This window comes from Strix aluco, chromosome 1 (assembly GCF_031877795.1).
Source record: "Strix aluco isolate bStrAlu1 chromosome 1, bStrAlu1.hap1, whole genome shotgun sequence".
NCBI classification, from domain to species: Eukaryota; Metazoa; Chordata; class Aves; order Strigiformes; family Strigidae; genus Strix; species Strix aluco.
The window spans coordinates 94,639,538-94,663,113 of NC_133931.1; the positions used below are offsets into that span (position 1 = coordinate 94,639,538).

At 39.3% G+C, this 23,576-nt stretch overlaps 1 protein-coding gene across 9 annotated transcripts in view; it reads left to right on the top strand.

Annotated features, from left to right (window-relative positions):
• FARS2 (phenylalanyl-tRNA synthetase 2, mitochondrial) overlaps positions 1-23,576 on the top strand; it is a 255,083-nt gene that overhangs the window by 139,281 nt on the left and 92,226 nt on the right. For all 9 annotated transcript variants that reach the window (XM_074827581.1, XM_074827589.1, XM_074827570.1 and 6 more), the window contains one exon: positions 9,707-9,867. In XM_074827581.1, the coding sequence (XP_074683682.1) occupies positions 9,707-9,867 (161 nt within the window). The remainder of the gene's footprint in view (positions 1-9,706; positions 9,868-23,576) is intronic.

Sequence of the window (23,576 nt, forward strand, 5' to 3'; positions counted from 1 at the left end):
TTGTCTGTGTCACTCCCCAGCCCAGTATAGGAGAGGTTGGCCAGTGTAGGTGTGCTGTAGGTGTACTTCATACCAGTAGAATGAACTTCTTGCTGCTGGAATTGTGCTGACGCAGACCTTTTGCTGATAAAAAGGTACATCATTAAGAAGAATCTCTTCAAGCTTTCCAAAGAAAAGCAAGTTTTACCAGTTCACTCTGTTGGTGACACATTGCTGTTGACTAATAAGGTAATATTTTGGTTTTCATTTTAGCAAAGCATGTGCTTCCCTGGATGCCCATCATGCCTGGGAAAACTGTCTTGCATGTAAAATGGGACATCTTGCTACTGATACACTTTCTAGGAAATGTCATTAGAGATAGATAGCATAAAAGCAGGATTTAAAAGTGTACATTGAAAGACTACATATAAACTTAATTTTGAACATATAAAATAGCAGTGATGTCTTGCCAAGATATTAGTCCCTAAGGGAAAAGCAAGTTCTTGTAGGATTCTTTTCCTTTTCTATTGATTTCATTTACTGTAGGGTTGTTGTAGTCATGGCATTTTGCTAGAGGGAATTGCACAGCATAATCTGCTTCACTTGTGTATTTTATTGCTTGTGCATCTGTTTCCATCATCTTTTACGTGCCTTGTCAGCTGCATGGCAAGAGTGGGCAAGAAGCCTTTGCAGAATGTACAGCTAAGGTGCTTCCACAAATTATGTCAAGGACTTCAAGCAAAACCTCTCCTTGTGTCTTTTCCTAAGCTTTTCTTACGTAGTTTATATGGGACATTTCTTCCAACTGCAATAGTGCAGAAGCTGGTAATACTGTGTTGTGCAAAAATCCTTCAATCACTTTATGCCAAATTGTAATACAATTTATGTCACTTTTAAGGAACCATTATTTTTTTAGAATAAACACATTGCTGCCAGAACTCAGGGATTTAATACAAATTAGAAAGGAGAGGAAAAAGAGTTAATTTGAACTTTAAGGAACAATTACTTCCTCTTCAGTATTTTTTGCCACCTGCTTCACATGGAGATGGTGGGTTAATTTTAAAAATAGTCACTAACTTAAATGTTCTACTCATAAGCAAGAAGAGTATGGAGGTCTGGCTATGATCCTGTAATATTACTGGTGAATAAGATGATTTGAAATAAATGAAATAAATTATGAATTTTTAAAAAGTGGCTATAGGCACTTTGTGCTGTGCAGGAGGAGAGAGATAAGGACAGGAGAGTACTCAAAACATCATTTCCATTGTGTTTGTGTCATATGAGTTCCTAAATCATGAAAGAGGTTACGAGAAATGATGAAACTAATTAAAAGAAATCTGAGAAAGAAATCCAAAAGAGAAACGAATGTGAGGTGATTACTCTGAGATGAAAGATTTTTGTTCTCTTCCTTGTAATTATACGGGAATGCTTATTTCATGATAAAAATTTAATCTGAAATGGGCACGTAGGGTCAAATTCATCTAATCTGATTTACCTGTCTAAAAGTTAAGTGTTTTGTCTGTACATGTCTTATGATAGAGTGAATAATTATTCGTGATTCTCTCTCCCTGTTTACCGTAGAGCTGAAGGGGCTGTCTTAGATCAGATACCTAGCGATGTGTAGTGAAGTAGCCAATGGCGTCCCCCAGAATTACGCTTCTGCTCAGCATCTTCTTGCAGATATCTCTGCTTCCACCTGGAAGCCTCCCCAAAACCAAAGAGAATACATTAATAGCCATGAAGTTGTTAATGACCAGGTGTGATTTCAAAACATGAATTGAGTAGGAGGGAGAACTCTCTTGCCATGGGTGAAACCCTTCAGTTCCAGTCCCAGAAGAGTGCTGGGTGTGGCAGTACCATTCCACAGTATCACTGAGCACGCACAGGGTTAGGCACAGCTCAAGTCCTTTCCCAGGTAGTGCTGTTCAAAGGGTCGTGGCTGCATAGAAGTCAAGCAGTGCACTACAAGCTAAAGAAACTAATTTGTAAGTTCAGGTTTTGATCCGTCTTAGTGTTCCTGGGAACATGGGCATGAGAAAGGAAATGGAGGAGATTTTAGGCCCAGGCAGAAGAGCAGTTCATGGCTCACTATGCCTTTTTCTGAGGCACAGAATTGTTTCCTGAGGTGTCCTTTAGTGCTACAGCTGTATACTTTTCCTTTCATGCATGCCTTTTATGCATGCCTTTGCATACAAAATGTAGTTGGACACTAATTGAGCATCCATAGGTATATTATAGGTGCAGATAAAGATATTTGCAGGTGGCCAGGTTGACAAACACCAACTGGAAATGCTATACTCAGGAGCAATGTAGAGAGAAACGCAAGAGGGCCCTTTTGTAACATTGTCTGCAAAGCCCGCTTGGTAGTGTCTTATACATAGTACTTACTTCCTGTAATTATATAATTAAAACATATCCATGTCTTTGAATAGCAGGAGACCTATTGACAGAAATTATTTTGCCCAGGAACATACAATAGTTGAATTTTTTTGGGTAGGAGATCAATAAGCAGGCATGGCTTGTGAAGCCAGTCACACTTTGAAGAGCCCTTTTTGAGCAAAAGTGAGACACACCTGTTGTAGCACAGGCCTGGTGGAGTAGTTCTCTAGTAAGAAGAATGGAAAACTGGGGATAGTGCTTCTGAACAAAGATTTTTCCAGTCTGTGCTGTATGACAATGCATTTAGGTACACCCAGACCTTTCATGTTGTGATTTTTTGAAATAAATTAATTGTGTGTACCTGGAACCTTGTCAGAACTGCTGTGAAACATTGTAGTGGGATTATGTTGGAGTTCATTGTGTTGGAGTATATATGCTGCACTTCAGTATGAAATCTTTTTATAGCTTTACCATTAGAATGCTGAACAGATTCTATTGACAGAAAAATTTTGAAAGTCAGTGTTTTACATTTATTATGCGTCTTACCTAAACCATTCTAGGAAAGGAAGGACTATTATCCCAACCCCAGTTATAAGGCAAGTGATGTCTACATGATCATGAGGCTTTTCATGAGTTTCTTCCAAGGAATGACTTTGTGGCAGAAGAGTGTAGTTAAAGCATAAACCTTACCTGTCTATTATTTTTATATATTGTAGAGCCAAGGAACCCCAGTCATGAACCCAAGGCTTCTTTATGGTAGGTGCTGTGGAAACACAAAATGTGGTGTCAGTCCCCGCCTGTAAAAGTTGCATTTTTGTGCAGTGTCAGTCTTTCAGAGTAACCATGAGACTGTGCTGCTATCAGCTGAACACAGTTTTTAACCTTTTAATATATACGGGTGTTCTGGCTGTTCTGATATTTGAACAGGAATATCAAATGGATGCTAATAGTGCTATGATACATAAACTGCTGCCTCTGTATCTTTTGAGGATGTCTTAATCTCTTGAAGATTGTATCATGTTGTGATGGTCTTTCTGTTCTTGTTCCTTACTCTGCCTGTTGTTCTTGAAGAAAAGACCATTTCGTAAGACACTAAACAGTCAACTTCTGTATTGGTGAAATTTTGCCAAGAAAGTTGCATCTGCAGGCAATGAATATACATGGAGTGAATTTGTCCAGCTGTACTTATACCCCTGAAAAAATGAGATTTGTAATTGAATTTTTGAACTGTAGTGTAAACTTGGTCTTTCTGCCAAGTGGCACCCCCTCATATATATCTTTATAAGTTTTATGTTTTCAAATCTACATGGCCCTAATGTCTAGGGAGATTTAACAGTATTAAAAGATAATAAAAGATGCCAAACCTCAAAATCCAACTTTACCTGAATGAACAAAACATTGTGAAAGGAATTGGAATTTGCTTTTACGTACACAGAACAAAAAGAGCAGTACTGGAGCCCGCAGGCAGAGCCAGGGGAAATAGACCCAAGGATTCAATTCATTTTTTGCTCTGTGACATAAATAAGGACAGCAAATTGCACTGTGTTCCATGGAGAATGTCCAGTCTTGAGATATGCAGGGGTAAGGGAAAAAACCCTCAAAAACAAAGCAAGCTGTTTGTTCAGATATGTAGGCTGAAGTACAGAGAAAAAGGGAGACCATATACCATAAAAGTGTTTGTAGTTAATGACTAATATAATGGATTGCTCTTGGGAGTTAAGTGGATACTTATATAATTTGAAAGGCTGAATATAATTGCAGTGTATGGTTATGAACTTTGAAAAAATATCTGAAGTTTTAAGTAAGATTCTGTTTAATGGTGGTTTCATCATTGATTTTGTTGTGAACACTTAGGAGGGCTTGTGGGAATGGGAGAAATGGACTTGGGCAAAGATAGGAAGGTGGAAAGGAGCAGGGGAGGAGAACTGAGGAATTCATAACTTCAGAAACAGAAATATAAAAGAATTGGAAATTAAAAGTATCAGTCTGAGGTGGGATAAAAATAGGGAAGTTCCTCATTGCTGCTTTGGTTCACTCTTTTATCTTCTTGTTAATCTAGTTTTCCTGTCCCTTGCTGCTCTGGTAATCCATTTCTCCGTATCAGTAATGTTTTCCTCCCAGCTATTTGGCCTGGTGAAATATTGGTAAAATGATAGAATTTATGTTAATTACATATTAAGAGAAAGTTGAATCTGGTGGATGGCTTCCCTGGGTAGAAATTTTTTAAATAGACTGTTCCTTTAGTATGTACCAGCTATTTTGATTATGGAACAAAAATAAACATACATATTAAAAACTCAATCAAAGCCTTTAAAGTTCTTTTGCTTAGTTTTCAAGTGGAGCAAACAGAACAGATCAGTCTGACCCAGGAGACAAAGCTGTGGTCTCAAAGTGACTATTATTGTTAGAAAATTATTCCACATGTGAGATTTAGTAAGATAAGTTCTTTTTCCACAGAATAGGCATAATTGAATGTTTACTTCTTTTCTCGAGTTCTTGAGGAGTGTCTTACTTAGCATGCATAGTCTGAAAGCCAAGTCCTTATTTTAGGAGGTAATTTAAACTGAATTGCACACAGGAGCCTGAATGCATCAATTTAACAGAGTTAGAGAATAATATGACAGTTTTTGACTTTTGCTTTCACTGAAGAGAGCAGTTCAGAAGGAAACCAATAAACTTCTTGGCCTCAGTTGCTTAACGTCCCAGCCACCTGACCTTGCACTTTCAGAAGCTCTTCTGTATTAGACTGACACCTTAGTATTTTTTTTCATGAAAAACCTTTGACTCCCGATATATGGGAGCTTTATCTGAAGTAGGAAATAATTTTAAATGGCTTATTTTTAACATGGGTGAATGTGGTTTACCTCATTGCTGTGTCCCTCATGTAGAATATGCATTCCAGTCTCTAGCAATAAGTTAATACTTATTTTGCAGAAGCTGTTTTTCAAAGCCTTGTTCATAGGCTGTCCATTAATCACATAGAGCTCAAATGTGAGCATAGGTCTTTGTTTCAGGAATTTCTTGTTTTGTGTCAAGTCCCATGTTCATTATGTCTGTAACTTACCTTCTACACAGTATAAAGCAGTGATTTGTTTTATAAAACATTATATGAAGTCTGTGTATCCTTGAAAATCTTTTCACCCCTCTTCCCACCATTTTAGTTCCTGAATTTTCTCCATTAATAGCCATGGTTTGGACTGAAAGCAGGAGATGAAATTCAGGTCTTTACTTCTGGAACTCATCCCAGCTTTCAGCTACATGCACTTTGGGTATATTCATTTTTGGGCATTTTGTGAAGAACACCTTGTATGCAGGCTGTTGTATGCTTCTGACTTTGCCTCAATCCAAGATCAAAATTTAATTTCTTCTCCATAACTGCTGAGTATAACAATTTGAAGGCCCAATTTAGGCTTTATTGAAAGAAAGATTTCTTTATTGGCAGTTTTACAGGAGTAGCGAAAATTGTTAAATAAAAGCCAGCATAGATACAAAACCAAGTGTGACTGAAGTGAATAACAAAAAAGTTTTGTCAACATGTTCCTAACACTATGTTGCAAAATATGTCGTAAAAATCTTGTACAGTGCAAAATGTCTTGCCTCACACTCCTTGAGAAGGTAAACATTTTTGTCTGTGGGTATTTCTGAGGATTCAGTGGGATATAATCCATAAATTCTGGCAGGCCATTATATATGCCTCAGTGAGTAATTACAAAGCTTCCCATCCTGGCTGATCAAATTTAGCTTTCATTTAACAAGGTTTTTTGGAGAATGACTTGACTGGTCTACATTTAAGTGTAAACTGATTCATCTGGGCTCAAAGCTTAAGAGCAGGACAGATAGATATGACTTCTCAAGGAAGATAAGGACTCTTGAGCTCCCCTGTAAGACAAACCTGCGATGATGCAACCTTCTGGAGTCAGATTGGACTGTCTCAGCTCCCAGTATGGGAAGCCAGTCAAACCATTTTATCGTTTCCTTTTCCATCTTTGGCTACCTGACATGCGAAGCTTTCAGCAATTTTCTTCTGGTGGGTAGTCAAGTTTTTCATGTGAGGCAGCAGGAGCCTGGCAACATACAAACCTTTGAGGGCCAGCTGGGGAAATCTCGTATGTCAGGAAAGCTTTATCCATTGGGCTGTGTTGTTTCAAGCAGTGATGATGTGATTGCTCCACCAGGTCCCTGGAATCTGCCACTTTGGCCAGGTCTCCTCGTCAGAATCTCAATCTGGTTTTTGCCACATTTAAAGCTATTCTGTGTTTGTTCTTTCTGTCATGTTGACTCACATTCACTTGACTTCTTTGCATACTACTTGCCAAAATTCAGTGTATTTAAACATACATATGTGCTGTGAAAAGCTTTGGGTTGTTCTCTCACTCAACAGGGTGGTTAGCTGCACGTTTCATTTCTAAGCCACCTGGTCATTTCCAGTCAGAAATATGTTTCGAAGCGTGCTTTAGTCTTGTTGAGTACTTCAAGGTGCTTCAGATGCTTTAAGTCAACACTACATTAACTTGTAACTTTGCAAATAGAAAGTTGAAGGAGAGATCAGAGACACAGTAACTGAAGATGTGGAGTGCAGTGGAGATTTGCCAGTGCTGATCTGAGGAGAAATTCTAATTATCTGAATTTTCCTTTTTCTTTTCTTTTTTTTTTTCCTCTCTCTACAAATAGAGGGAAATCTTCACTAATATGGCTTTGCGGACACTTGAGAAGTTCATGGTCCGAAGGCTGGTAATTGTATGAGGATCATCCAAGACAAGTTCTGAGACTAGGTGTTTATTCATAGCTCAGATGACCATGCTCTGAGCTGCTAGGCAGATAGTTGGGTAAAGAGTTTTTTGTATGCCTCATAGTGCAAAAACCTGTGATGTGTCCCAGTTCTTCTAAAACAAAACCCAATCAAAAAAAAAAAAATTGCTGATATAAAATCAAAACATTCATTGCAGAATTAAAGTGCATAGCAAATCAATTAAGTATAAAGTGTGAGGAGAAAAGAGTTACTATGAAAGCCATTCTTCTATCAAAATATTAAAAAAACACAAATCTTAAATGTAAAGCTTTGCTTATCAGAATATACACCCATTCTGCTCATCTGTCATATCCTTTTTTTCCTGTCCAATCTACCAGTAATCATCAGTAACGTGGGGAAGGAGGATCATCACCCCCTATCATGTATACTTAAATGTGCATCAGTGAATTAATTAACACTGATGCTTAACCTGTCATCTTTAGGTTTCAGGTTTAGCACCTCTGTTGAGATTAAGCAGTGGCTGTTCAGAACCCTCACTGATACTGCTCCAGGTGCTCTAGTTTACCTCTGGAGAAGGGGGTTGATTGTGTTAATCAGTCTACAGAAATATCCATATGTATATGAAAGTCTGGCACTTTTGAAGTTAATAGTTTTGTTACCAAGACAGTTGATCTAAGACAGACAAGTTGGAAATTTGGGGAAGCAACACCATTGCAGTGAATTATCTTCCCTTCTTCATAGCGATAAAAATATAATTACTTTTATGTACTAGAGTATGGAGAGAAATAGTACTTTCAGCTTGGAAAAGAAACAGTTTATGGTTTAAAGTCAAAGCTCAAAATCTTTCCCAAAGACAAATTTCAATACATTCTGTGTACTCACTATCCTTTCTCTAAAAAACAACTCAATCAACAGAAGCAAATTGTGCAGTTTTTCATGTAGTGTGGCATGGATCGTAGGTTTCCAAGGTCAGGTTAGCTCAAAGTCTGTTGGTTGGTCTAAGCATACTAGTTTGAGCAGCTCTGCCATGAGGTACCTTTTGAGTTCACACCCAGTCCTCTATTTCTTAGGACTTCCACAGTTCAGCTGATAAACTGCTTTCAAAGGTCAGAAAGTGCAAAATCTTGCCCATGAACACAAGAGAAGGGACAAGGCAGAATATCCAGACTCCTCTAGGAAGTACTCCATGAAGTTGACCAAATTCCTGTGGCAGTGCAATAGTGCTGAGGTTGCAGATGAGGCACAGAGAGGTTCTGCTGAGGACCTGGTATTCCAGGTAAATAGACAGGTTCAAATAAATTAAAGGAATCAAAGTGATGACTGTGTCTCTTTTCCCAAGCTCCTTATGCCTGCCTCTATTTAAACAGGACTCTGGACTGTTTTGTCTCAGCACTGAAAGTGACAGCATGCCTCAGGATGTCATCAGTGCCCAAATAACGGGAGCCATCTCCTTTCTGATAGCAGAGACAGGGGTTAGAAAGTAGACTTCTGCCTCCAGCCTCCTGCAGCATGGTGGGGAAGCTGCCAAGTTCAAAGTTTCCAAAAAACTAGAGTTTAATACTGAGAGAGACAGGTATGGCCTTGGTCTAGCTGGATAGCTGTGAGATGTACAGCGATATTATATGACTCAGGAGCACACTGCCAGTGCTGCTGATGAAGAGTCAAGTCTGTCACACATGCATGCATCCTTTCAGCATAAGCATGTTTATTTAGGCATTTGTTTAAGTTTTAAAAAGCTCTGAGCCTTTGCTAGAGTTGCTGGGCTCTCAGCTTATTTCAAAATCAGTAGGCTGATGGTTAAACATGGAGTTGGTTCTTGGTGTTGAAAAGATCCCTGTTTAATGACTCAGTGCTCCTGCCCTGTAAATGAAGGAAGGTATGAATATTTACTTTCCTGACAGAAATGTTGCATCATTAATATCTGTACAGCTCTTCTGTATTAAATATTCTTGTCTTTTTATATTTAGTGCTGCATAAAAGAGACTTGTGTAAGTGGGAGCAGTGGCTTTTCCCAGGGACAGAATCCCAGGAGTTCCCTGGTTGGACGTGTGATGCTAATGCGACAGCAGCTCACATCCCATTGCTCTGTTTCTTCCAAACGCCTCAGAAGAGGCAATTTTGATCCTCTCAAATGTTGGTAATGGTATAAATGCTTCATAGGCTTGGCCTGGTCTGTCAGCCCAAGTAAAATATTATAAACACAAAATTAATGTTTACATGTCTTATAAAACACAACTGAATCAGTTATGAAAGTGCTCAGCTATAAGGATGGTAAAGGAAAGAGGTGTATAGTGTTACACAGCATTTCTCAAAGTCTATCTGAAACTTTGGACACAAATTGCCAGGGGTGCGGCTTTATTTTATTACCACTTCTGGCTCCTGGACTCAGTGATGTGCCCAGTCTTGCTGCATTTTTTGATGGAAGTAGGATCTGTCCTGTTGCCTTTAGATCTTTCATTTGGCAGTTACTTGTAGGCTTTTCTGTCTTGACAGTTCACCTTTTTTTTTCTTGGTAAGTAGGTGAACATTTTATCAACAATTTTTCGTGTTGTAAACTTAAGCTCTTGAATTTTTATGTTGTTTGTTTGTTTGTTGCAGCTGGTGCTCAGGATAAAATTGGCTGGGCATTTGGCTTGGGTTTGGAGAGGTTGGCCATGATCCTGTATGATATCCCAGACATCCGACTGTTCTGGAGTGAAGATGAACGCTTCCTGAAACAGTTTATTGTGCCTCACATTTGGCAAAAAATAGAATTCCAGGTAAAGTAATATATATATAATTTTCTGTCAGTAAGAAGTGTGTGTAGCCCTAGAGAATATCACATAATTAAAATTCTGTGCCATTAACAGATTAGGTTTTAAGGCAACAGCTTTACAGCTATCATGATTCTCTGGTATACTGCAATAAAATCCAGCTTTTGATGGTAACATTTTTTTCAGCCAGATAATGTGAGTTGCTGCTGATACACAGTGAATATCTCTGTTCTGTATAATACTTAAGCATATATTTAACTTTTAAATTTATCCAGACTAGGGATTGATTTAGGCCTGTGTATGGTTTTGGTTTGTTCTTGAATTGTGTCCATAATTCTGTTTCATTATAAAAATGTGTTTGAAGCTGACCATTCAAATATCATAACACATACCAAATTTTCCCATTGTTTTCACTCTATATTAATTGAAGTCAATGTGAGTTGCATTGTTAAATTTTGGCAAAATGCTTTGTGAATGTGACTTACCATCTTCAATATGCCAGCTCTTTCCTCCAGGTGATAGTGGGGGAAGAGTGCAGGCTCAGCTTGTGTTTGTTTTGTAACTCTTCTACTGAGGCGATTTTTGTAGTTAGCAACCTTGTCTTACTTTTCATAGTTGCAAAGTAACCAAGCATAGCTGGATTGAGTGGAAATGCTACTTCCGTAATATTCTTCAGCGTGAGCACGAGAAGGTTCAAGTCAGGTGGCATCACTGGTCTTTGAGGGAGTTGAGCTGACATAGCTGTGTAGATGTTTGACGAAGTTTGAAGTGCTAAAGCAGCAAAACACTTTTTGCTGCTGCCTTTTACTTGCTTTGTTTCTGAGCAGCTTGGATTATGTTTTTTAAGAATTGAAAATATAAAAGGGGAAATCAACAGTGATAATGCCTAGATAATATTTGAGCAGTCTCCACATCAAATCAGTAGCAGCATCCATTTTTTAATTCATGGCAATTCTGACACATCTCTGGTAGAGTCAAAAATTGAAAATACTATTTGGATAGATTTGGGGGGTGGGTTGGGTTTTTTTGGTCCGGTTTTGGTTTGGCTTTTTTGTTTTGGTTTTTTTTGGTGATACTGGCATTAGGGTATTCAGATTATAGTTATCACTTACAGAAAGAAAACAGGCTTTTGCCACTGTTCCTGAAGGTGAGTCTGCCTGTAGGTTTCCCTGTTCTACAGAGTGTTTGTTGTCCTTTTCAATGAGTGCTCAAGTCTCCTTATTTTCAGCCCATATCTTTCTGATTGGCTTTGCTCCTGAGGAACACAGGTTGTGTCTTGGTTTACAGATTGCAGTCTGATCTCTAATAGAACTAAAATGAGATTTCTTGGGTGCTTTAAAATTGTGGATCCAAGCCTCAAACTGATACTAGCAGTAGACTGGGTTTTTGGGGGAAGGCCCAGTTTGTCAGAATGATATGGTCTGATGTTGAAGATGAACCAGAGAGAGGGCTGACTGTCTGGCTTCTCTAAGTTGTATATCATTTTCATGTTCAACTTCAGGTAAAGTCAGGTGTAGTGAACCAGTCTGAAAATGACAGAGGCATAGGTTACTGTGGATAGACTCAGAGGAAAGGGCATGGTTTCTAGGAAGCTAAAAGTGAAAGAAATGCGTATTTTTTTTTATTGTTGGTGCTGTTTGGTAACCTTAGCTGAGCAGGGGTCACTAGGAACACATGGTTTTACACTGTTTTGCTGGGTAACTGTCAGTGTCATCAATAAGAGAGTGGTAACAAGGTCTTGGTGGATCTTTAAGCATTTCTTCCTGCTGAGCAGCATTGGTTTCAGCTGGCATTCATTCAGCTTGGAACAAGGAGAAAAGTTCTACAACCCAGAACTGGTATTGTAGAGAGAGTCCTGAAGTTGAGGTGTGCTGGCTAGAATACATTGTGAAGTAATAACATGAATCAGAAGGTTGGATGCAGTAGGTGGGGGACTTCAAGGAAGATAAATTGTCACCTGACACTGACACTGTGCTCTAACTTGGAGCAAAGGGAAAGACTGGAGTAATATTAACTACTACTTTATCACATTAATGTGTTGACAGTTGTAGTATCCCAACAAATAGGCCACTGAAAAATACACAGATTGGGAGAATGAGGGGTATGGGAGAGGGACAGCAGAGGTGGAAAGAGGGATCATTTTCAACCTTTTCTTTCTTTCTTCTAAAGAAAGGATATGGCCAATGTTTTAGAAACAGATTTTTGCTCTGGTATCAAGCACTTCCTAGGGACTTTTTTTCTTTTTTTCCCTGTTTTTCTTTTTTTTTTTTTTTTCTTTTTCCTTTCCCTTTTAACACATATATACACACAACCTACCTGGATGTCCCATCTTCAGCTTTGGTAGAATAATTCTCCCTAATCCTTAGTTTACATTTTTCAACTCTGTCTCTGAATAAAAGAGACTAGAGGCAAGCTTGCATTTTTGTCTGTATCCAGCGTTCATTTGGTATCTTACATTGAGCTTTTTCAAGCTCAATACTGTACATACTTCTTGTACATACTGGCATTGCTTTTTAAAGTGCTAATGACCCTTTGAATACGAATAGTGTGAAATAATCTTTGGTACTACCATAAGATCTCAGGTGATGGGAGTTAATAAGCCAGTTTTTCTTTCTTTCTGTTCTGTGTTATTTTTCAGGTATTCTATAAAGCCAAGTTAGCAGCCCTTCTGTACCTGTTTACTTTCTAAAGAGTCATAACTAATGAATCACATGGTTTATTCATATCATATTTGAAAGAAAACTTTTAGCCTGTCTTCCAGTTGATGTTGTAAGAAATCTCAGTGGATATTAAAAAAGTGTCAGATTTTCTGCATGCAGGGCCATGCAGTACTTTTCAGCCTGACTGAACTGAACCAAGCAGACCAGGTGTTTTGAGAGCCTTTCATTATACAAATTGAATCCTGCAGCCTCAGAAGGCCTGGGTAAATGTCCATCCTTCATGTGCTTAACTGAGATAGACCTCTCAACCTTTGGATACTCCCCCCATCCTTTCTTATAATCTGAATATTATCCACAAACATAAATATTTTTCTTTCTGTTCATTAAAATGTTCTTCAAATAAATGAAGTTCACACTATGTAGCAGTAACCTTTAATAATAGCTAGGCTAAATATACTCTTGTTCAAAAATGAATTTAATTGGAGCACTTTCTTGGGACCTAAAGTATATGTTTTGTGCCTTTTAACAGCCTGAATGTGTCAGACTTTTGCCTGTGTCATCAGTTGCTCAATATACATGTGCAGGCTTCAGTAGGTCAAAAAACTGCTGGGAAAAGCTGACAGTGCTTGTACCGTTGTGGCCACTCAGCACAGCAGTGTTAGAGTGCTGCTCCCCACAGATCAGATTATTGCCTTGATTTGGATTACCAAATCACTCTAGCTATAAATTGACACAAGTCACAGCAGTGTGGGGGATCAGAGGCTGGTAATTTGCCTTCAATCACTCGTGTAGGGCTTCTGCTCAGGCTGTGAAATGAAAGGCTAAGGATGAACAGGGAAAGAAGGAATAGGCACCTGTAAGGTGTAATGTAATAAAACAAATGGCTTGGATCCAGTCTAGTATGCTGTGTTACATCTGTGTTTGTCAGAGCTCTGAGCATAGTTGCATGTAATCGCTTTCTGGTTCATGCTGAGCCAGCAATCTTCCAAAAAAAAGATGTGTCCATGGGCTGACAACTCTCAAGAAAAGGTACAAAACTAAAATTACATTTAGGGAAGGAAGACATTCACAGTTCAGATGAAGTGCGGTGTGCCCAGACGTGTTGATTAAGACAAATGGGTTCTGGTGGCGGGACAGTTCCTGGAACCTCCATCATTTCGCTGCCCCAGCGAGCCAGCAGCATGTCTTGTCAGTTGACTGCTGATGCATTCTCTCCTCGCACTTTCATTTGATGCTGCTGGCAGCTGTGGCTGCTGTTGTTTTAAACAATTATTTATTTTGACTGCAGATGAGCCCTGTGGCCTGGACTAAGGTCAAGCAGAAGCATGTTTATGGTGCTCTAAGGGAAGCATTGGTACAGAGGGAATCTGGATCAGATTCCTAGCTAAACTGCAGGCTCCCTCTGTGAGGTTATGGGATTTGCTTACTTATTCTTTCCCTCACGTCTGCAATATCTGTAATATTCTGCAATAAGCCTAGCACCACCTAATTTTACCACTCCCATCAGCTCCAGGGGCTGTTCCTTCTTTGTATCTGCTGGCACATGCAGTCTCCCCAAACTCCGTTCCTTCATAATAAGCTGTTAGCTTCAATACTCAAAAGAATAGGCTTTCTAACCAGGATTATTCTGATGGCGCCAGGATAGACAAAGCTCCCAGCTCTGCTGGGAGACCTGAGGGGCTAGTAACCTTTGGCAGTGGAGTGAGGAGAGTTGACAAGCACCTTGAATTGTCACTGTTCACCTCCTGCACAGCTGTAGCCAAAATGGTGTATGTGGCCCTAAACTAGGAGACTGTCTCTGCTTTGAAAAATGGACAGTTAAGGTTAACAGAGATGAGAAAAAGTATATTTTCAGAAAGATGCAGTTGTGTGGAAAGAAGTGATTATTTATATAGGAAAAGAAATCAAAGTGAGCTCATCTTTCTCCTGTACAAGATAGCAAAGGCTGGGTCTCACTCAGTCCCATTTGCCTTTGCTCAGTGTGCCATAGGATTTAAGCCTCTATTCTAATGACAAAGGATTTATCCAGTAGCCCAGTGTCCACTATTTGCTACGCATGTGAACCGTCTTGTTCACACAGTACAACTTTTTTACTTTACTGTGCACTTTTCAATTTTCTGAGATAGTCATCATCCCTGTGGATCTTTCCTGTGCACATACCCAATTGCTGCTGGGAGACATACAGCTGTCCTGAAGCTTTAGAAGATGCTGAAAATAAAATGCGCTGGCAGGTCCAAGGGGAAACTTTTGCAAATTAAACCATCTTACTCTATATCCTTTATTCCATGCTTGAGAAAGAAAGCATCTAGTGTTTAAGTCAGCCATTTCAACCAGTTAGATCTTATTACATTCACTGCACAGGGTGGGTCTGTCTGATCCATCATTAGTATGCTACTCCATATAATTTATATTTATCTTCTCAGTCTGTGATTAGCTTTATTTTCCAATAAAAAAGTAAATAGATTCACTGGCTGCTACATTTTTAGATATTTTTCATCAAGATTAGGTAACTCCATGCTTAAATGGTTATTCATTTATTATGTTTACTTTCTAATAGTGCATCTATTAAAGGCAAATACGCAACCATTAGTATGTAAATTTAACTTGGATGTCTGAACAAATGAGGTACAGCCTCAACTGTGATTTATTGTCTAATTAGTTTTACTGTAATTGAAGATATATAATGTGTGTGCGTATGCATGTGGAGGTACAACAGAGAATAGATGATGGTGTAGCATAAACATTTTATTGGCATGACTTTGGGAAGGTTGAATTTCTTATGAGTGACTTACGTAGATCATCTTAAATGAATGTCAATAAAACCTTTACAGTGCTGTATATCATCTCAGGTTTGTCTGTATACTCTGAAGAACATTGTGGAACTCCTTTTTTTAGTGTTGCATAGCCATGGGAAGAAGGCAAAAATATCTTCTTTGTTGCAGAGATGCTTCACTAAGCTGCACAATTGGATTAGAAATCACTGATCATCATGTCTTTTCTCATCAGAACATTGTATCTTGTATTGTCGGTAGCCAGTGCTGGTATTGAAGCTCTGGGAACCCGAGCCCTCTGGCCTCTGTCAGGCAAAGTACTGAAGCACATGCTGAGCTTTAAACTTGCGAGTAGTCCCATTTAAATCAATGGGATAGTTCCTGTGTCCAGTCAAACATAACCTAAATGCCTAAATAGTTTCAGATCAGAGATCTTCATACTTCCTGGGATCCAACTGAGAGTGATCAGTGCCTTGCAGGGCTGAAGCAGAGGAAACTTTCAAAATGGCTGTTATTAGCAATAAGAGTTTAATCTGGCAAACCACAAACTTAATTTGTAAATTCTTTGATGCAAGCCAGTTTTACTGATCAACACTTGGGTAAAGAAGGTCAACAAGGAAGCATCTGGAGAGTAAACAGGACTTGAATTCCCATTCTCAACTAAAGACAATTGGCTGAAAACATGGGAAGGAAAACAGAAAATAGGGGCTCAGAAATTAAGAGTGAGTGAGTGGATGGACAGTCACATGAGACTGGATACAAAAAGCCCAAACCACTGAGATAAGACAAAGTAAGAGGAAGGTGGAAGAGAGAAGACCTGTACTTTGGGCATTGGGGGCAATATGAAAAATTCTGGGGGCAAACAGAGAAAGTTTAAACAAGATGGGGGGGTGAGGTGGGAAGAGGAGAGTCTCTTTTCTCTCAGAAAAGGAGAGTAGGTTTAAGACAAAAAACTGTTGAGACTGGTGCAAAAGTCTCTTTCTAAATCAATCAGAAAGTATTCCCAGACTTTGTACTGTATAACCTACTCTTGATCTCCTTTTGAAAAATCAAGAAGTATGAATGCCCACAAAAATAATGACCACAAGCCATCAAAGCAATTCTGCACTTTAAAGTATTATCATCACTCTTAGGTTGGGGGTGGGGGGTGGTGTTGAAAGCAAGAAATGTGTTGTCTGAGAGCAATGATTGAAACATTTATAGCAGCTCTCCAAAACTCAGGCGTACCTCAACAAAAGGAGTGATGAAAACTGGTATATCCAATGCTATCCTATCCTAATTTGATTTTGTGGACTTTTAAGTCCAGTTTTAAAAAAATAAGCAGCTTACATAACCAGTGAACTGCAAATGAGTAATATAGTGGCTTTTCTATCATAAGATATAATAAACAGATGCTCAGACACACACACAATTTCACTGGAGCACAACTGAACCTGTGTGCTCAGCCTGTCAAGGTAATGAATTTTCCAAACACATTCAGTGCTTTCTTTCTCTGGCTATTCTTAGCTTTTTATTTCCCCAAGTAAAACCCGAGTGAGGATACTTACCACAACTACTGGTTCTATAGATGCTGTGTTTTGTTTAAAAGAGAGGTTGTGTCTGACATTGTACAGAAGTGCAGATATGGAAAGTGTTGAAGAGTGTTTCCTGTATTAGTTCAGTGTGCTAGGAACAGCAATATGGGGATCAAAAGAGTACCCTGTCTCATCTTCCTGCCACATCTTTACCTTGGCTTTCATTATTCATAGTCTTAGAATCTAAGGCTAATTCAGGTTGGAAGGGACCTCAGGAGATCTCTAGACCCACCTCCTCCTCAAAGTAGGGTCAGCTCTGAGGTCAGCCCAGGTTGCTCAGGACATTAGCCAGTTGGATTTTGAAACTTTCCGAAGATGGAAACTGCACAAGCTTTTTGGGAAACCTATTCCACTGCTTGAGTGTCCTCTTGGTGAAAAAGTTTTTTCTTATATCCATTCTGAAATTCTCTTGTTTTGGCTTACATCCATTGCCTCTCATCCTCCCACTGCACATGGGAGCAAAAAGCCTGGGTCTATCTTGTTGATGACTTCTTTATATGTACTTGCAGGTTGCTGTTACGTTCCCCTGAAGATGCCTCATCTCCAGGCTGAACAAATCCAGCTCCCTCAGCCTTTTCTCACAGGGCAAGTGTTTCAGCCCCCTAATCTTCTTGGTGGCCCATTGCTGTAATTGCTCCAGTTTGTCAATGTCTTTCCTGTGCTGGGGAGGGGGGATAGGGAGGCGGGGGGGTGGTGGCAAAAGTGGATGCAGTACTCTAGATGCAGTCTAAGGAGCACTGAGTAAAGAGGAATGATCACTCCCTCGATCCTGTTGATACCGCCCAGGATACTCTTGGCCTTCTTTGCTTCCAGGGTGCTCAGTTGCTGTCCACCAGGAGCCCCCAGGTCCTTCTCAGCAGAACTGAGTTCTTTTTGCATGTTTTCTTGTTATCCCTTGTGTGGCTTATCAAGGAGATGTTGCTTTTCTTCACTGTCAAGGCTCTTAATAGCCTGTTCTCACCTAGCAGCTCTTAGTCCTTATGCAGAAACTGATGCCTGCATCAAACTGGACAGTGATTTCAACATTTCTTCTCACTTGTTAAGTGTCCACGTGAGCATTTTGGGTTTTTTCTGATATTGCTTCTCACACTGGGGAGGAGCTCTCTGTGATATTCACTTTCCTGTTCTCCTTCAATCCTCTCCTTCACAAACTCCCGATTTCTTGCAATGTCTACCAAAACAGCTGGCAGCAGATGTCTGAGGTGGTGAAAAGCTGAGACCTGTCTGTTATTTCTGAGTTTCATTTCATGGTTCCAGTGGACTCTACCTCGAGCCTTCATCTGCTTGTCATATGTCTTACAGTTAGCACATCAGCCTTTAGGGGCAGGAACCATCACGGGACTCCACATTTTGATTCTGGGTTTGTGAAACACTTAGTGTGCCAGAACCCAGGCCCATGACTAAGGCTGCACTAAGATGACATTACTGAAACTCTTGGTAAAAATAACCACTGACGGGGCATGTGGTTCCCAACAATCCAGCTGCTACCCTTTGAGCTAATACTGATGATGCAGGTTTTCACACATACCCGGTTTCCATCCCTCCACCCACCCACTGCAATCTACTCTTACTGATAGCCTCCCGTTGAACCTGGACGAATCAGCAATAGTTTAATTTCTTTCCGCTTGTACTTGGAAAAATGTCAATAGCCCTTTGTACTTAGATTAGATAGTGATATTTATCTTATGTAATATCTCCATCTGTTGTCTGCTGGAGTACCAAAGGGCAAAGCAAATCCATGTCATCCATCTAGCAGCCACCTTGATAATAGTCAGATGTACAGAGAAGCCTATGGTATTAACTAGCAAAAACATAGTTCTTTTCCACTCCTTCACCTATGTTCTTGAAAATACTTTAAGTAATTCTAGGTTGTTTTCACAGTCTTAGAATATTTGAAAACTCTCATGTTTACCTCCGTTAAGTTGTCACATGCCAATAGCAGAATTGGTCTTGCTGGTGGTGAGTTAAAGCAAAATAGTTAGTTTGAGCTGTTCTTTCTGGATGAGTTTTCTGCATTGTGTACAACTGTCCCAGTTGAAATTTGTTTAGAGTGGGTGAAGTATATGTGTATACATGTACAAAGAACAAAATATTTCATCCTTACTTTCAGTTTTTTATGCTAACACACAGTTAAATCACAAATAGAGTTTTTATGACATGGCAGGTAATTCTAAAACCTGGATGTAATTATGTGTTTCCTCAAATTCTCAGCTATGTGGGAAGTTCAGGGCTTTACTAACAAACCTAGAGAGTGCCACGGGGGTTTTTGGAAGCTTGCAATGTGAAATACCAGTGTGTCCGCCTGGAAGATGTCCTCTCTTTTGACTGCAGGTCCAGTCAGAGACAGTGGCTGAAGCTTCTCCCCGTTTGAAGGATGTTGGTAGTTTTATGACTGCTCTGTACCACTTGTTCCCAGAGCCTTGGTTCTCACAGTGTCTGGATGAAAAGTGTAATATTTGTTCCTTCCCACATACCCATGTTCCCATGTACTATTCTGCTCTGCTGTTCAGTTTACCCCAGCAGCTGCTTATGTGGCTGCACTGTGAGGTGGATCAGGGACCTTTTTTCCTCTGTGGTTCCTTAAAGCCATATCAGTTCCCTGATCCACTTCTCAGTGTTGCCCCACGCCCTCAGCACAACTGAGGAGACAGCAGTTTTCTTTTTGGAGGCAGGATAAAACCAGGGGACTAGAGAAGAAAGAACAGTGTAACTTAGGTGAAGACATACAGCTGTTTTTGTTGAAAGTTTTTTGTCACTTAGATTCCAATGGTGGCCTCCCAAGTGAAATACGACTGTGCAATGCTCATGAGATCCAAAGGCCACTAAGTCTGTAGATGTGTCCTGTGAATTTCAAATTGGGCTTTCCATATCTTCCCAAACAGGTGTTTGCCATTGTCCTTCCATGTAATTAATGTAAAAATACTTACACTAAAAAAAGGAATATTACCTGTTCAAAAACAAATGAAAAAATCAAGATCACATTTTTTTCCTGCCTCTTCATAGTCTGGAAAGTTGGAACGAAATGGCAGAAACCCAGCCTCTCACAAGTCCTCAAGAGTGATAACATTCACAACATATCCTGTGAAAGGCTTTGGCAGAAGCAAAAGAAAAAAAAAAAAAATAGCACATCAAGAATGTCCATCTCAGGTGTGGCTGAATTTAGAGCATGTTGTTAGTTTAGAGGATGATGGGTAAATATGTAGAGAATGTGGTATAGCCAGCAGGTGTGTCATCAATACAAGGGAAAGAGAATCCCAGCAGCTGGGAACAGACCACCAGGAACTTCCTTCCAATTTGTTTTTAAACAAAAAGGAGCAACTGTAGCCTTAACTAAATTTTGAGCTCACCCCCAACATGATGTAAATAAAAAATGAATTTCCATTTACAAATGCTGCTGCAATGTACAGTTACTGTCATTAGAATCATTTTGCTGCTGATGTCGTCTTCTTTTTTGTACCAAAAAACCCAATGTAACCCAGTCAAAGTACACCTGATACTATTTAAATGATTACTTAGCAAAAAGTACAATAAGCTTCAAAAAGCATGTGTTACTGTGGTTTGCTATGATCTCTAAACCTCATATATTTGCAGTTTGACTGGTTGAGGCTCTTTAAAACAAATAGCTCACAAATGAGTAATTCTGCTGCTGAATATATCAACCAATCTTTATTGCATCCCAAATGATGAAGTATAATGGTTATACAAAGTGCTTAAATAAGCCATGGAGCAATTTCCAGCAGTGATATATATGCTGAAACCCACATTAAATTAATATTAGGTGAAGGAGTAAACCTGGAAATCTAAAATAACAATAGATTTTATATTGGTTATGTGAAGCTATGAGAACCAGCTGCTGGTGGTTTCAGCAGGAATCCACAGATGTTCAGAGCTTTCAGTCTTACTGTCTACAAAAGTATGTAGCTAAGTAAGGAGGGTAACCCTTACACTTTTGCCAGTATTTTTTCAATATTGGTTTAATTATAGTTCAGGGAGTAGAATTCTGGCTAGGAGGATAGCACAGTAACTATCTTGACTTTAATCTTTGGCCCTGACCTGAGAAGTGACTCAGTTTCCCTACTCAATAATTCTGGTTTCCATGCTGTTTACAGTTGTAGTTGTCTTGTACCTCCTGCCTCAGCATGATTTCTCCAATAATATCCTTGAGCGGGAAGTTCTTCAGGACAGGGCTCTGTCTACCTAATGGGACCCTGGTTTCTGACTGGCAGACCTAGGTAATTATCACAGTCTGAATATCTGCATGCATACAGTGCATGTACACATCTTTGTGAGTGTCCATGATACATTTGATGTAAGAATAAACTCCTGTTTAAAATGTGCCTAAGCACTTATGCTATGCAAGTACGTGTCTTCGGAGATACAGGTACGTATTGGTATGCATACACAGCCACAGAAATACAAAGAGGGTGGGAGGAAGAGATATCTTGAAACCAGTAGGAAATATGCTCTAATTCTTTCTACCAGTTTTGGATAAAAGGATGGGTTTTGTCATAGATGAGTTTACTTGATAACTGTTTTAACATTTATGCCAATGTTTTACATGCAAAATACACATTTTGCAAAGAGCTTTTGATGAAGTGGTCTATAAAATCATGCCTAAACCCCTACAGTCATCATCTGCATCATGATTTGCCATTGCAGCTCAGCTGCAAAGTGTCCCTAGGAAATGAGGGCTGGGGAGAACAGTCTGGGTGCATGTGTGCATATGCGTGAACAGGAGCACCTTTTGAAGTACATGGTGTTAATAAAAAAACCCTGATTTTCAGCTCCTATTTCTCTGATCAGAATATGAATTAGGCTACAGAGAATAGCCAAACAACAGAAGGCACGGTTGGGAAGAACTGTATTATTCTTATCATACCCATCCTCAATTTCCTTCATCTTGCTAAGTGTAAGAGACGCATGGACCGTAGTAGTGACAGCCTAAACCAAAATGTGACAAGTCAGTAATGCTTTGGGGTGCATATGCTGCAGATGAATTGTTTTTGCAATTTTCTAAAAATGAATAGCGGGAAGAAATCACCTCTTTTGAGGATTGCTTGCATCCTTCTGCTCCTGCACGCATTAAATCCAGTTATCATAATTATTCCCACATGTAATCTGTTCTCTTAAATCAGCAATAGTGAACCCATTTTCTGATTCTTGCAAAGTAAGGAAAGGTGCTAAAGAAATGCCCGTTCTGCACAAGGATTCTGATTGTAGAGATTTAAATGTTCTTTACGTTTTGTCATCGTGTACTTAAATGCTTAGTGTATTTTTCATGCTTTTTGTGTTTAGTCTGTTCTTGGCTTTATGGCTTCTCTGTCATTTTCTATTCCAAAGTGTTGTTACTCTTTAACAAGAGTATAGCTTTAGGAATGCTTAGGGTCTGCCTGAAAGGAAAAATTAAAGACTTTTCTGCCCCTTCTAAGTATTGGAGAAGTAAGTAAAGCCTTTCATTTCTGTTTATCTCTAGTTTACCTACTGTTCTTTAAAAAGTTAGATACTGTTTTTAGCTTGCTACATTACCTTAGTGTTTTATTATTGGTTTTGCACTTTGGAGGTTATGATTTGTATGAATTTAGTACTTAAGGGGGAAAAAAGTGAAGTTGACTATTCTGGAAACTAAAGTACTGGGTTTCGCCAAGAGTCATTGCAACTCAGGAAGCTTCCCCAAGTAAAGAAGGAAACCCAGCTATTTTAGTGGCTTTGGAAATCATGAAGAATATTTCAAAACCACCAGTAATCTGCTCAGGTAAATTGCTGAATGTGGCAGTTGGGATCTTTTAACTTCCTAGGAGCATAGATTTTTATGATGCAGTATCTACAGTAGCGTCTCTCAGTTGGTACAGCTTAGCTCATAAGTCTGAGAAGTGTAGAAAGACAAGGACATTCCTTTGTAGCATAGCAATGTCCAGGCCATCGTGTGAAGTTGGACCTGGCCAAGAAATATGAAGCATCGTTACCATTGTCTGGGAAATCTCTATGCTTTTTAGGAGGGGGAGAAAAAAAAAAAACAAACAGCTTGTTAGATGGGAAGAAGGACGTTTTCAGGTGTCGTGTGTGCCTGTAAGATTTGTGATGCCAGCTTATTTTGGTGTAAGCCATATTCAGGTATTCTGGAGATTCTGCTATTTAAACAATAACTCTCTGGAATGTTGGATTTAATGAGAAGAAAAGGAAATATAATCAACAGTGCTTTATATGAGATTTTTCGTCTAAGCTGAAATAAAATGTTGGGTGCAATTTGTTTCTATTGTTCTGCTATGTATTTGGAAGAAATACATCTTCATATCGCTGCAGTCTCTTTCGAAATACTTGCATTCTTTATTTAGATATAAATCTTTTATATGAATTGTTGATGTGTGCAGTATTTTACCCCACTGAGCTATTTATCTCGGCATTATTATTAAGCATAATGAGAAAAAAACATACAAACCAAGCCATAAGAAAGGAGGAAACCTGACTTCTGAGCGTGGCAAACACTGACTGCCTGCAGCAACCAATGCCTTCTGCAGGAATTGCAAGTCCTCAGCACGGCTGAAAAAGAAAGTATCTGTTGAGAAGTTGGGTTTCTGCTGACTTACACCAGTTTATCGCCTGTTCTTTACAGGCATGGTAGATACTTTTTTAGGAAAGTGCAGGATTGTTACGTAGAGTCTTTATTCATTGATGGTTTGTGTCTCCTCTCCCTTATTATCCCTGCCACAAAA